We start from the raw sequence: 12,815 nt of genomic DNA, 5'->3' as shown, positions 1-12,815 counted from the left end.
CCACTTAAACAACGTGGTCAGCATCCAATGTCGAACACTTAATGAGCTATTGATTTTGGGGAATTATTTACAGCTACAACTTGTTTAACCCTAAACTACTGTTGTTTCGTCGTTGATGAACGCGCCATTAGACAGTTAGATAGGTTACTGTTCACTTTATCCAAAATCTTTTTGATAAAATGGTAGTTTGTGGGAGTAAACAGGTTATCTGAACAAATACAAGCATGAAAAAAGGTTTTTAAGGACAGTTTATAAATTTTGATACGATTGCGAAATTATAGCGGTCTCAGAAAATACTGTTTCAGTATCTATAGGGGTAATTTCTTTGGCCAGTTATCTTATTACCTCCCATGAAAGACAAGCGAAATCTTTCGATCTTTTTCTAGTTGCCTTGGCTTCTTGTGTATTGAACAGTGAAAGGTAGACTCTCGCGACCTTGGGCGAACGCATAGTTATTTCGCGATCATTCCATTGCAGCCGGGTCCTAACTCTTGTCAAAATGGCGAAGTGGGGAGAAGGTGATCCCAGGTGGATTGTTGAAGAAAGAGCAGATGCAAAAAACGTTAATAACTGGCACTGGTCAGATAAAGATGCAACCGGCTGGTCTATAAATAAGATAAAAGAGCTGCTGCAAGGTTCTAAGATTGAAAATGATTTATGTAAGTAGTGTCCATCAACTTTTATGTCAACTTTTTATGTCCTAAAGATGCTTGTAAAGTCACTGAAATTTCTAAACTTGATGGGGAGGCTAATGTTTATGTCCGAAAGGGAAAGTTAATGTGCTTTTACGAGTGGGAGATTGTGATTGACTGGGAGGGTAAGTTCTATATTGGTTTATGTATTGTAGTTGGTTCCTCTACATTTGACTTTTATATCTAAAGCAGAACTCATGATTCAGTCTCGATACTTTATAGCTCGACCCACCTTATCATCGGTACCAACTATTATTATTAGTTAGCTCATTGTCACGGTTATGTTATCCATTATTGGTAGCACCGAATCTCCGATGTCTTATGACTAAGAATTACACTATATACTGCGATTAGTGAAATATTTGAGAGATCTCAACATCACGCGAAAGATAGAGCTATATGGATTGACAGAAAATCTCATTTTAGCTGTCATTTTCCTAGAATCATTTTAGATCCCCAGCCGTATGGTTTCTATTTTACGGGAGGGATAGAATCCACTTTTTTGATTAGGGTCAGCATGATAAATTTGGTTTAAAATTGGATTGACATAATCGACCACAGTGTCAAGGATTAATTCACTTTCTACTACCATCAAATATATTACACCACTAAAGTACACGCGCTTACTTATCTGTTCCTGCCACTTGTTCACTTTCAATCTTTGTTGGCTCCGTCGTACTGTTATACTTTCGGTTTAGTGTTTAGAGCACTTGGTGGATGTGCTATAATATAGTCTTTAACATACAAGAGTTCATTGTTTTGATATTTCGCGTTTTCAGTAAGTTAACTCTAATGATTCCCTTCTACGATTTTTAATACTCGTGAACATGCGACACTTCATTCACCTTAATACTAAATCGAATGCTTAACAGTTAGTCAGCAAACGGCTTTCGTGTCTAACCTTTCCTCTCAATGTTTTATCTGTGGTTCACTGTATTAATTACCGTTATTTCTTACAGAGTGAGAAACAATTAGTTTTGTGCTTTTGAATACAGTTAAGAGTCATGTTTGTGTCTCTGTGAAAAGATTCGAAAACTACATCCCGGTGCTTTCACCTAACGTCTTAACTTTTCAATCCGTTAGCATCTGTACTCAGCCAGCCAGTCAGTCAGTAAACTACAACGTAGGACCAGGCATATATATGCATCGGTCCAAGTTGCTACACCTCATTAGCACAAGATGAACACCGATTTCATAGAAGTAGTTACTTCAGTAATAGTAATATATAAAAGAAAGATTGCATATAAGGATATGATACAGAAAGAAATTATTTGGTAGAAAGTATAGAGTAATTTTGATCTTATAGTTTGAGGAAAGACAGAGAGTGTACATACCTACGTTAGTGTGATCGATTCTGAGCCAATCAGTCGGTCATTCAGCTACAACGTAGGATCAGGCACATTTATACATCGGTCCAGGTTGCCATACCTCGTTAGCACAACAAGATGAACACCGAGTTCATAGTAGTTAATTTAGGGGTGGTAATATATAAGAGAAAGTTTGTATATAAGGATATAGTATAGGAAGGAAGAAAGTTATGAAGCAGTTTTAATCTCAAGGTTTAAGGGAAGATAAAGAGTATATACACCTACTCCATTGTGATCGATTCTGAGCCATGCCACCTAGAGTCTCCAACCATTGGTTACGATGATCACGCGGACCCTAACCAAGTAGTCTGAATCTACCAACATGGCTCAGACCACTACCGTAATTCCCAACCCTGAATTTTAACCTTAAATTCCAATAATAGTCCTGCATACTAATTTATAACCCTCTCTTAGTCGTGGTGAGTTATCTTTAGGTCACCTAAGCCTTGCTCAAAGGCCATCCGTAAATTATAATTTCATCCCAATTTGTAGTGGCATTCTGTACCTATCTGACTACTGTCAGTGGTAACGTCAGCTGAACCAAGCTGTTAGTTTGTGTCTACATTGACGGATGTTGTATCTTTGCTTGGTTTCCCTCAATATTGGCGATTTTGTTACACTGCGAATTCTTGGAAAACGTGTCAAACTAGAAACCGTAGATTTCGCTCATAGTGGCTTGACGTTGTACTACTTGATAGCTTAGACACGATTCTATCCCCGTCATTAGAATGGTTTAGTTGGATTTCAAATCCCAAGAGTTTTTGAATTTTTACACTGATCATAGAGACTAAAACATATCGGACACCACTTTTTTGATTTGCATTGTTAGATCTAGTATACTTTCTCCATTCCTTCAATGACGTCATATTTTTTGTCACCATTCCAACAGGAATAATAAAAAGTTCGGAAGACAAGGCGAAAATTGTAGGAAAAGTGGAAGTTATAAGTCTGATTGATGAATACGGTGTAAATAAATGTGATACTAATACGAGCTGGAATTCTTCCAGCACTGATGGTGATTTAGTTGGGAGTTTTATGAAGTCAACTGGTGTTGATTTTATCAAATCCAAATTGGATAAATACATCACGTTACTTAAAGAAGGTTAGTATGTGATTAATTTTTTTCGAGTTTATTGTAACAGATTATGCTCAAGGTCTTATCCTCCCATCAAAGAATGGTGCTAACGTGAATCCTGCTGGTACAACACGGTCTGGCGCGGCTCTAGATAAAACAACCAACAAAGCTTTCCATACTGCCGATGGAATCAAAGAACCTAAAGACCTGTCAAACAGAGATCTTTCAATCACAGATGAGTTCTTCTGTACTCCGGATGACCTTTACAGAGTTCTCACTACTAAAGAGGTACCTAGCTCCATATGTAATTACAGTAAGAATCACAAAGGTTGTAGGGTTGTTCCTATTAAGTATGTGGGAAAAATCATGTCTCATTTTTCTGTAAATTCTAAGATTGCAAATTTGTTTTTAAAGCAAATAGTCTTGTTAACAGGACATTTTGCGCTGCATGCTTAGTTCAAGTTCAAATTTTAATTCCCTGATTGGTCCAATCTCCATCATTAGCGCCTGTAGCAAAACCGGAAAGATACTAAAAGCTTATGTGTAAATTGCGCTTATACAGCTGTTTCTTGGGATTTATCATGTTGCTACCCCAATGTTCTTTCTGAGAGTGAGAAGTGTAGTGGTCAATAAATATCGGACATGGGGGAGCATAACAAGTTTTGAATTCATTGATAATGAAGATCTAAATTTAACCATATGATCTGAATCTGTAAAGTAGTTTTCATACTTGTCATTCTGGAGACCTCCATATTTTCACGTATTTGAAAATTTGCAGTTTACGATGTATAAGTAAGTAATTTATTAGTCCAGGCTGAAGCCCCGACCGTTGCTGCTACCTTGACGCGGTGATCGGGGTTGACTATAGTGATGAAGCAGTCGAACTATACTGGCTGGAACAATTGTTACTCAAGGTCTTACCATGCCAAACAGGTCGGTTTAAGAGCGGCAAGACTAAAAGCAGCAGGAGACAACGATGGTCGAACACAGAGAGTCGTCTAACTTCCTCAACTCGGAGAGACCAGGTTTCACAAGTATAGAGCAAAACTGCTCTCACCGACGCGTTGTAGATCCGACCTTTTACAGCCAGACTGACATCACGAAGGCTTCAAAGATGGCCCAGATTGGCATAAGCCGCTCTGGCTTTCATCATACGTGCATCGATCTCACTCACGCCACCACCACCACTTATGTAGCTACCTAGATACACGAACTTCTCAACTACTTCAGTCTGCTCGCCACTCAGGGTGAGTACAGGATTAGAATCCTGCTAGTCTTGTAGGAGTACTTTGCACTTGGAGGGTTCAAAGCACATACCGTACCTGCGGACACTGATTGCCAACTGATTAAGTACGGACTGCATGCCTTGGGCATTATCGCACAGTAAGACAATGTCATCCGCATGCTCAAGGTCGAGAAGTCTCTCCACACAGCAGATCCACACCGCCATTACTTACATCCATCAGAGCTGTTTCCAGAATGTCATCGATGGCAAAGTTGAAGAGGAATGGTGAGATTGGACAACCCTGTCTAACCCCACTGCTTGAATGTAACAAGGGAGAAAGGTGGTTCTATGCCCTCATTCTGCCTGAGGTGTTCGTATACAGGGCCTTTAAGATGTTATTAAACTTCTCAGGCACACCCTTCAATAGACAATCCCAAAGAACAGTTCTGTCCAACGAATCGAAGGCAGCCCTGATATCAGGAAAAACTACGATTGTTGGCCTGCGATAAGTATGACGGTGTTCTAACATTTGGCGGAGGGTGAAGATGTAATCAATGCATCCTCGACCAGAAGAAAAATCAGCCCGCTTCTCGCGAGTCAATCGTTCTCGGGTTTTAAACAACCTACGAAGAATGACAGAAGCCAATAGTTTGGACGCAATCGGAAGTAGACTTATCCCCCGATAGTTGTTACAGGAACAACGTGAACCCTTTTTAAAGATAGGGACGACTATCGGCTCATTCCATGGTGTTAGAACACTTTCTAGCTCCCAAACCTTTGTAAACAACACAGTCGATTCCTTAGCCAGAAAGTCACCACCATCTTTAAAAAGAGCTGAAGGTAAGTCATCTGGGCCCGGTGATTTGTAGCGTTTCAAGAGTTGGAGTTCCTTGTGGATCAGTCGTCACCGGCCATGGGGAGCAGGACAATCTGGTTGATGTTGCCAGAGCAGCAGGCCAGTTGAACTGCTCTTCGAAGAATTCCACCCATCGTCCAAGACGTCGAGAGATGTTAGTGATTGACATCCCGTCATCCTCGTAGATTGTTTCACTCACACCAGACTTCTTGCTGCCAGTGGCTCGGGTGAGTTGGAAGAGCTTCCGGCAGTTACCAGATGCAGCTGCTGCTTCCATCTCATTAGCACGCTCCGACCACCAGGCTTCTCGGTCCTTACGCAAGCTTTGCCCAATTCCATAACGTAACAGCCTTCGTTTGTGGTCATACTGACCGTCCTCGAACAGATGTCTCTTGGGCGCTGCGGTCACTCATGTCATTAAGACCACTTCTAACCCAATTTCCTTTTCAGGTAACCCTAGAAGAACCCTTCCACGGTGTGGGCAACCGGGAAGTGATAACCGCCCTCATACCTCTAACAATCAAGATCACTTTATTCATAATCAGTCTCCCTCTTCAATTCCCATTATTCCTCCTACATTGAATTTCAACTCTAAACTTCCTCTTTTGGCTTCCTCCTCAAGTGTCACCATAGCCAACGATTCCTGTGTGCAAAACACTGTCCTAGGTTTACTGAAGCCTCGCTCCAAATTACACATTGGAGCCTTCAACGTACACACCCTATGTCAAATCAACCAGCATGTCTCTTTGGCTAAAACCCTGGAACCTCGTACCATCGATGTATGCTGTGTCTGCGAAACACGCATACAGGATGCTAGTGTGGTCATTCACTTGACCTCACTAAAACGGGGAGCCGACGAGATACACGCCCTGTGTATCTGGCAACCGGATGACTAGTTCTCGTGGACTGCCAGGTATGGGCATAGCACTTGGTACGATGGTAGAACAAACACTATTAGAGTGGGTCCCTGTTAACAGTTGTCTATGTGCTGTTCGGCTAAACGGCTCTGTAAGAACTCGGAAGGATAGGAACGTACGCCGTTTCCTTTCCGTCGTTTTTGCCTACACTCCCACTGACTGCAACCCGGATCAAGTGAAAGATGAATTTTACAGTAAGCTTTCTGAACTTCTTCATAAAGCTAAACACTCAGACACAGTACTCGTAGCAGGCGGATTTAATGCCCAGGTAGGTAGCTTAAACCAAACAGAAAGACATTTAGATGGGTATCTTATTATCTCAACTCAGCGAACAGATAATAGTGATCGTCTGTTGCAACTGTGCTCAGACAATCGTTGGTTTTTAGCAAGCACTAATTTTAAGCATAAGGAGAGACATCGTCTAACATGGAGACCGCCTACACCGGACCAACGATGGACTCAAATAGACCATATTGCCATCAGTCATCGTTGGAGAGGCTCGATAGAAGACTGTCGCTCGTTCTGGGATACATGTTTGGACTCTGATCATGCTCTAGTACGCGCATGCGTTTCTTGCACCGCTCTGGATGCAGGGAAACTACATTAAGAAAACCCATTAGAGACGAACACAACAATGAGAAAGCCAAAGAAAAATCCTGAGAACAACTGAAGTCACACTTGGGCAATCTCAAAAACGAGGCCGACTCAGATGTTGCCTGGAAAGATACACAAACAACTGTGGGAACAACAGCGAATCTATTAGTCATTTAAACCAAAAGGTTACAAAAAACCAATGGATTTCTACTAAGTCTATTTCACTGACGGATTCTCGTAAACTCATGCCATCAGGCTCTGAACACGACGAAGAGCGTAAACAAATGAGATCTAGGTTGACTAAAAGCCTAAGGTACGATCGTGAGCAGTGGTGGGCAACGGAAGCAAAAGAGATGGAAAAGGCAGCGGCTGTAAGCAACACCAGGCAACTCTTCAGACCAATAAAAGAAACCGGAATTAAGAAGACAAGTGTAAGTGAAACGATCTCGGAAAAAGACGGAACCCTTATCTGCTCTCAGCTCAGACGTTTAAAACGATGGGCGGAACACTTAAAGGAGCAGTTTAACTGGCCTTCAGCTACTGCACAACTACCCATTATTCCCAGACAGTCTGAATGGAACATTGAAGTAGGCCCCCCGACCCTACTTGAAGTTCAAAAGGCTATAAGTAATCTGAAACGAGGAAGAGCAGCTGGTCCTGATGGATTGGCTCCAGAGGTCTTTAAATATGGTGGTCCAATTATAGCGATTAGGTTGACTAATATTCTGGCTAAAATCTGGGAGACGGATGTAATCCCATCTGGCTGGTCACAATCACTGATTGTCCCAATATATAAGAAGGGACCAAAATCATCTTGTGGTAACCACGCGTCGACAACTTCACTTATCTTGGAAGTCTGATCAACCCCGATGGGTTGGTGTCTGAGGAAATCTCAGCACGGATTCAAAAGGCTCGTTTATCTTTCGCCAACTTACGTCATCTATGGCGAAGACAAGATATCCGTCTATCAACTAAGGGACGAGTATACTGCGCAGCAGTTCGCTCTGTTCTATTTTACGGCTGTGAAACATGACCATTAAGAGCAGAAGATACTCGTAAGTTACTAGTATTTGACCACAGATGCCTTAGAAATATTGCTCGCATCTGCTGGGATCACCAGGTAAGTAATAGTGGGGTTAGACACAGGGTATTAGGGAATGATGGTAAATCAGTTGGTGAGGTGATAAATTTTCATCGACTGAGATGGTTGGGCCACGTGTTACGTATGCCTGAACACCGATTACCACGACGCGCTATGCTGACTAGTGTTGGGGATGATTGGAAGAGAGTTAGGGGCGGTCAAACCAAAACGTGGCATCAGTTCTTGAAGTCACTAACTTCTAGTCTGAGCCATGTTGGTAGGTGCGGACTACTTGGTTGGGGTCCGCGTGACTATCGTAACCAATGGCTGGAGACTGTGTGTGTCATGGCTCATGATCGATCACACTAACGTAGGTATGTACACTCTCTGTCTTTCCTCAAACTATAAGATCAAAATTACTCTATACTTTCTACCAAATAATTTCTTTCTGTATCATATCCTTATATGCAATCTTTCTTTTATATATTACTATTATTGAAGTAACTACTTCTATGAAATCGGTGTTCATCTTGTGCTAATGAGGTGTAGCAACTTGGACCGATGCATATATATGCCTGGTCCTACGTTGTAGTTTACTGTCTGACTGGATTGATCAGGCTAAACGCTAGTTTTTCTTTCACGTGCTTCTGGGAATTTGTTAACCACAACTTTAAATTTAGATAGTGACTCCCGCTAACTATTTGAATATGTTGGTGCGACTCGTTATTTGTAACCAGTTAATTCATGCACCAAGACTCTCATCTGTGTTCAATTTCTTAAGTTTAAATATGCATCATTGACTGGAAGAACATCGAACTAGACTGTTTTCGCATATTTGAAACCATAGTAGTGTAATTACTGACACAAAACCTGTTGTCTTATTTCAAAAATATTAAACAAAAAGCCAATTTTCCAATAAATCTCCCTAAAGATGTATATTTAATAGACGAGGTAATTTACGTTAGCTCTAGTTAGTAGATACGAGTATGTTGATCTAAATTATGCTCCTTCATAATATTCCATAGATTTATTTGATATTAAGTCATACAAAATAATCTTGAATTGTTATAGTAGTTTTTGTGAAATATTTTAAGGAAAAAATATGATTTGATCATAATTTTGAATTAGTTGTACCCTGTTTGCGAAAATAACAAAATTTGGTTCCAGAGTTCAGAGTTATACTAGTACATCTCGATGTATGTGCCATGTTTTACATTATGTTTGACTGACTCACTGACCAGTGTATGATCATATCACGATGTGAATTGTTTTTAAATTGATACTCTTGTTGGAATACCATATCACACACATTTCACCAGTTAAATTCTGTTTGTATTGGGTTACCTTTAATAAATTACTAAATAAATATCAAATTGTTTAGGTACAAATGCGCTCTTTCTAATTTTAGTTAGTTAAAGCTTTTACACGATCTGAGGCCACTGTGGACCCAGTTGTTGGTGGAGCATATTCAGTCTTCAGTGGAAACATTACAGGAATCTTCGATTTGCTAGTAAGTCCCGTTGATCTTTGTCCATGCAAAGCAATTTTTCGAAAAGCACTAGTATAATTCAAAAGTAAACTTATCTATAAGTAGTCGCTAATTTTCACACTTTTTTTTGGGTATATCTGAACAAAAGAATAAGTTCATTTGATATAAAACAGTTATAGGTAGTTGAATAAATGTAGTTTTCTTTTCAAGAGTACGATCGACTGAAGCTGCACAATTTTACTTAAAATTATTTTAGAAATATGGTGGCTGACTAAAATAGGGCTTATTGAGCGGTATAAATTGCATCCAGTATTTGGTAAAATATAACGAGGACCAGGAAGACGTTTAATAATAACCGATACCGTTATGAGAAATTTATAAAACTTAACAGTAGTGTTAATTAATAACGTAATAATTATTGTCCATCTCGTTGTGATGACCACTTTATTTGCTATTGTAAAGGCTTTATCCACTTCACATAGCCTACTGTTTCGTAGTGCATTTCAGTTAAACTCTTTGGTTCTTAATGTTATTAAATCATTAACTCAATCTGTGAATGATTTGCCAACTATGTCTATGTAACTCTATAATGCCTTTCAAATGTCGTAGATCCCAGTTGTTCAGCCTTTCGGCCACATTGTCTTCTAGCGTGTATTTTACCGGTATGGTAAGCGGTTTAAATGTTCGTTCTCACAACGACACCTACCACTTACAAAAACCATGCAATCTTAATCAGTTGGGAAACAGTGTCCGTAGGTACGGCATGTGCTTCCCACCTTCTAAGTGTTAAGCACTTTTACAAGACTGTTAGGACACTGTACCTGATCTCATTTTGAGTAGTCAGTTCTAAGAAGTCGGGGAGTTCGTTTATCTGGGTAGCCGTGTAAGTGTGCATAGTAGTATGAGTGATGAAATGAATTCACGTATAGTAAAAACCATAGTGGCTTATGCCAATCTGGGCCATCTTTGGAGCCTTCGTGATGTTAGTCTGACTGTAAAAGGTCGGATCTACAAATCGTCGGTGAGAGCAGTTCTGCTCTATGCCTTGTGAAGACTGGCCTCCGAGTTGAGGATGTTAGATGACTCTCCATGTTTGGTCATCGTCGTCTCCAAAAGATTACTGACATCCAGTGGCGACACCATGTTAGTAATGCAGAGGTTCGTCAACGTGTGTTCGGGCGCAGTGACGACAATTCTATTGGTGTCGCCATCTTAAAACACCGGTCTCGGTGGCTTGGACATGTCCTGTGGATATCATCCCAGCGAGTTCCACACCGTGTGTTATTTGACGGCGCTGGGACTGGTTGGAAAAGGTGGAGAGGTGGTCATGCACGACATGATGTCGTGGTGTGTAAGTGGGGTTCGTCAGGACTGTCCACTCTCCCCATTCTTGTTTAACTTCGTCATTGACATGCTTTTGGAGATAACACTTTCATCATCTCAATCTCCAGGAGTTGAACTTTTACCGGGAGGCCCAATTGTTGACTTAGAATACGCCGACGATATAGTTTTATTTGGTGAAGTCGCTGACAAAATGCAGAGTCTTCTGACCACTACAAGCAACTCTGCAGGCATGTTCGGGATGCGATTCTCCCCCTCGAAGTGCAAAATGTTACTTCGGGATTGGGTTGCATGGACACCTGAACTAATGATAGGGAGTGAAGTAGTTGAGCGTGTTGGCTGCTTCACTTATCTTGGGAGTCTCATCAGCCCTTGTGGTCTGGTGTGTGACGAAATCTCAGCGCGGATACAGAAGGCTCGTCTAGCTTTCACCAACTTGCATCATTTATGGCGTAGGCGAGATATCCGTCTAGCAACCAAAGGACGGGTTTACTGTGCAGCAGTTCGTTCCGTTCTACTTTATGGCAATGAAACATGGTCGATAAGAGTAGAGGATATTCGTAGGCTACTAGTATTCGATCATAGGTGTCTTCGAAGTATTGTTCGTATATCCTGGGATCACCGAGTAAGTAGTGCAGTTGTGAGGAAACAGGTACTGGGTAAGGATGGCAAATCAATTGACGAAGTAGTGAAACTTCATCAGTTGAGATGGTTGGGACACGTGTTACGTATGCCCAACCACCGACTGCCCCAACGTGCAATGTTTCATGGTGTAGGAGTAGATTGGAAGAAAGCTAGGGGCGGCCAGACCGAAACGTGGCACAAATCCATGATGTCACTGACGATTGGACTGAGCCATGCTGGTAAGTGTAGACTACCTGGTTGGGATTCGCGAGATGATAGCAACCGATGGTTAGAGACCTTGAATGACATGGCTCAAAATCGTTTGCAATGGCGAAGGTGCATCCTCTCTGTGTGTTCTGCCAAATTCTGATCTTCTGAATTCTTGATGTACAAGACTGTTAGTCTCTCACGACTCCCGGGTCGGGGCCCTCAAGGTGTCAGACATGGCTGAGAATAGAAGCCAGTGACGGTCTTGTTGTAATTTTCCTCACGTAAATAAGAGTTCTTTAATTGAAAGAATTCTTATAGATTGTATATTTCTTAACTGAACTGCTACTCATCACAAATTTTTCACTTTTATACACTAATTTCTGCCCATTGTTGTTTTTTGTGTTGTACCCACTTTCCATTCTCTATTTCTTCACGACCTCATTTTTATTGTGTTACGCATATACATTTTAATGACCCTTCGCACTGTTTTTGTTTACATAAATTAGTTAGTTAGGAAAGGCCAGCAGATGGCCGTTGTTCCTGGTGATTGCAGATTTAGTTGATTTCATAAACAATAAGTATAAAGCTAAATGCGACAGCATAGCAGTGATATTTTCCTCAAAACCTATAGAAACCGAACGGTTTTGTTATCAAGCCTATGCATAGTGGGTCTTCACAGTGAAGTTAAGCGCCAATAGCCCTCATATTTCTAGTTGGTGTTTTTTTTGTTTCGTTGGTGTCATGGTTATAATTCCTGTAAAACTTATGGTACCATTTTTCACGTGTCCCAAACTTGTTTATGCACCTTAACCGTCCGGGATAATTACCGTTTATAAAATTCTGATTACTGACAGTTTGTCTGTTTACTGATGAATATTGTTTGTCTCAGCGGTTTAATAGTTCAACTTTGATCCTTTAATTTTGAACTAATGTGAACCATTTTGTTGTCTACGAAATGTTCAGGATCCTGGTAAAAGTATTCAAATGAGATGGCGTAAACGTGATTGGCCCGAGAACCACTACAGCTCATTGACTTTGAAAATGAATGCTTTTGAAGGTGGAACACGCCTTATTTTAACACAAAAAGATGTTCCTGCTTATGACTTGGAAAATACCCGCGACGGATGGCTCACTATTTTCCTTTCTGCACTGAAACAAACTTACGGATATGGTGGACGTATGTTTTAAGAGGTTTACCGAAATGGCTTCAAGAATAGGATGTCTACTATGTATTAATTATAACATCTACTTTTACGTTGTAAGCGGTTAACAGCCTAATATAATATTTTGTGATATTTTCCCTTTTATTTTTGTTAAGGAATCAAACAAATTGTTGTTTGTCAA

At 40.7% G+C, this 12,815-nt stretch overlaps 1 protein-coding gene across 2 annotated transcripts; it reads left to right on the top strand.

Moving 5' to 3' along the window:
• Nucleotides 1-451: 451 nt before the first annotated feature.
• Smp_083080.1 (hypothetical protein) lies at nt 452-12,771 on the top strand (the record flags this gene model as incomplete). Of its 2 annotated transcripts, XM_018794390.1 has the most annotated exons (7): nt 500-659; nt 707-817; nt 2,949-3,161; nt 3,202-3,422; nt 6,401-6,404; nt 9,220-9,317; nt 12,435-12,659. In XM_018794390.1, the coding sequence occupies 7 exons, from the start codon at nt 500-502 to the stop codon at nt 12,657-12,659; spliced, it is 1,032 nt and encodes a 343-aa protein (XP_018648806.1). The 2 variants fall into 2 exon arrangements, with proteins under 2 accessions (XP_018648807.1, XP_018648806.1); XM_018794389.1 differs by lacking the exon at nt 6,401-6,404 and having other exon boundaries at nt 452-659; nt 9,216-9,317; nt 12,435-12,771.
• Nucleotides 12,772-12,815: the final 44 nt, after the last annotated feature.

The sequence above is a fragment of the Schistosoma mansoni genome, chromosome 1, assembly GCF_000237925.1.
Source record: "Schistosoma mansoni strain Puerto Rico chromosome 1, complete genome".
NCBI classification, from domain to species: domain Eukaryota; kingdom Metazoa; phylum Platyhelminthes; class Trematoda; order Strigeidida; family Schistosomatidae; genus Schistosoma; species Schistosoma mansoni.
The sequence above is the reverse complement of the archived record's forward strand: the minus strand, read 5'-3'. Positions and strand labels throughout refer to the sequence as shown.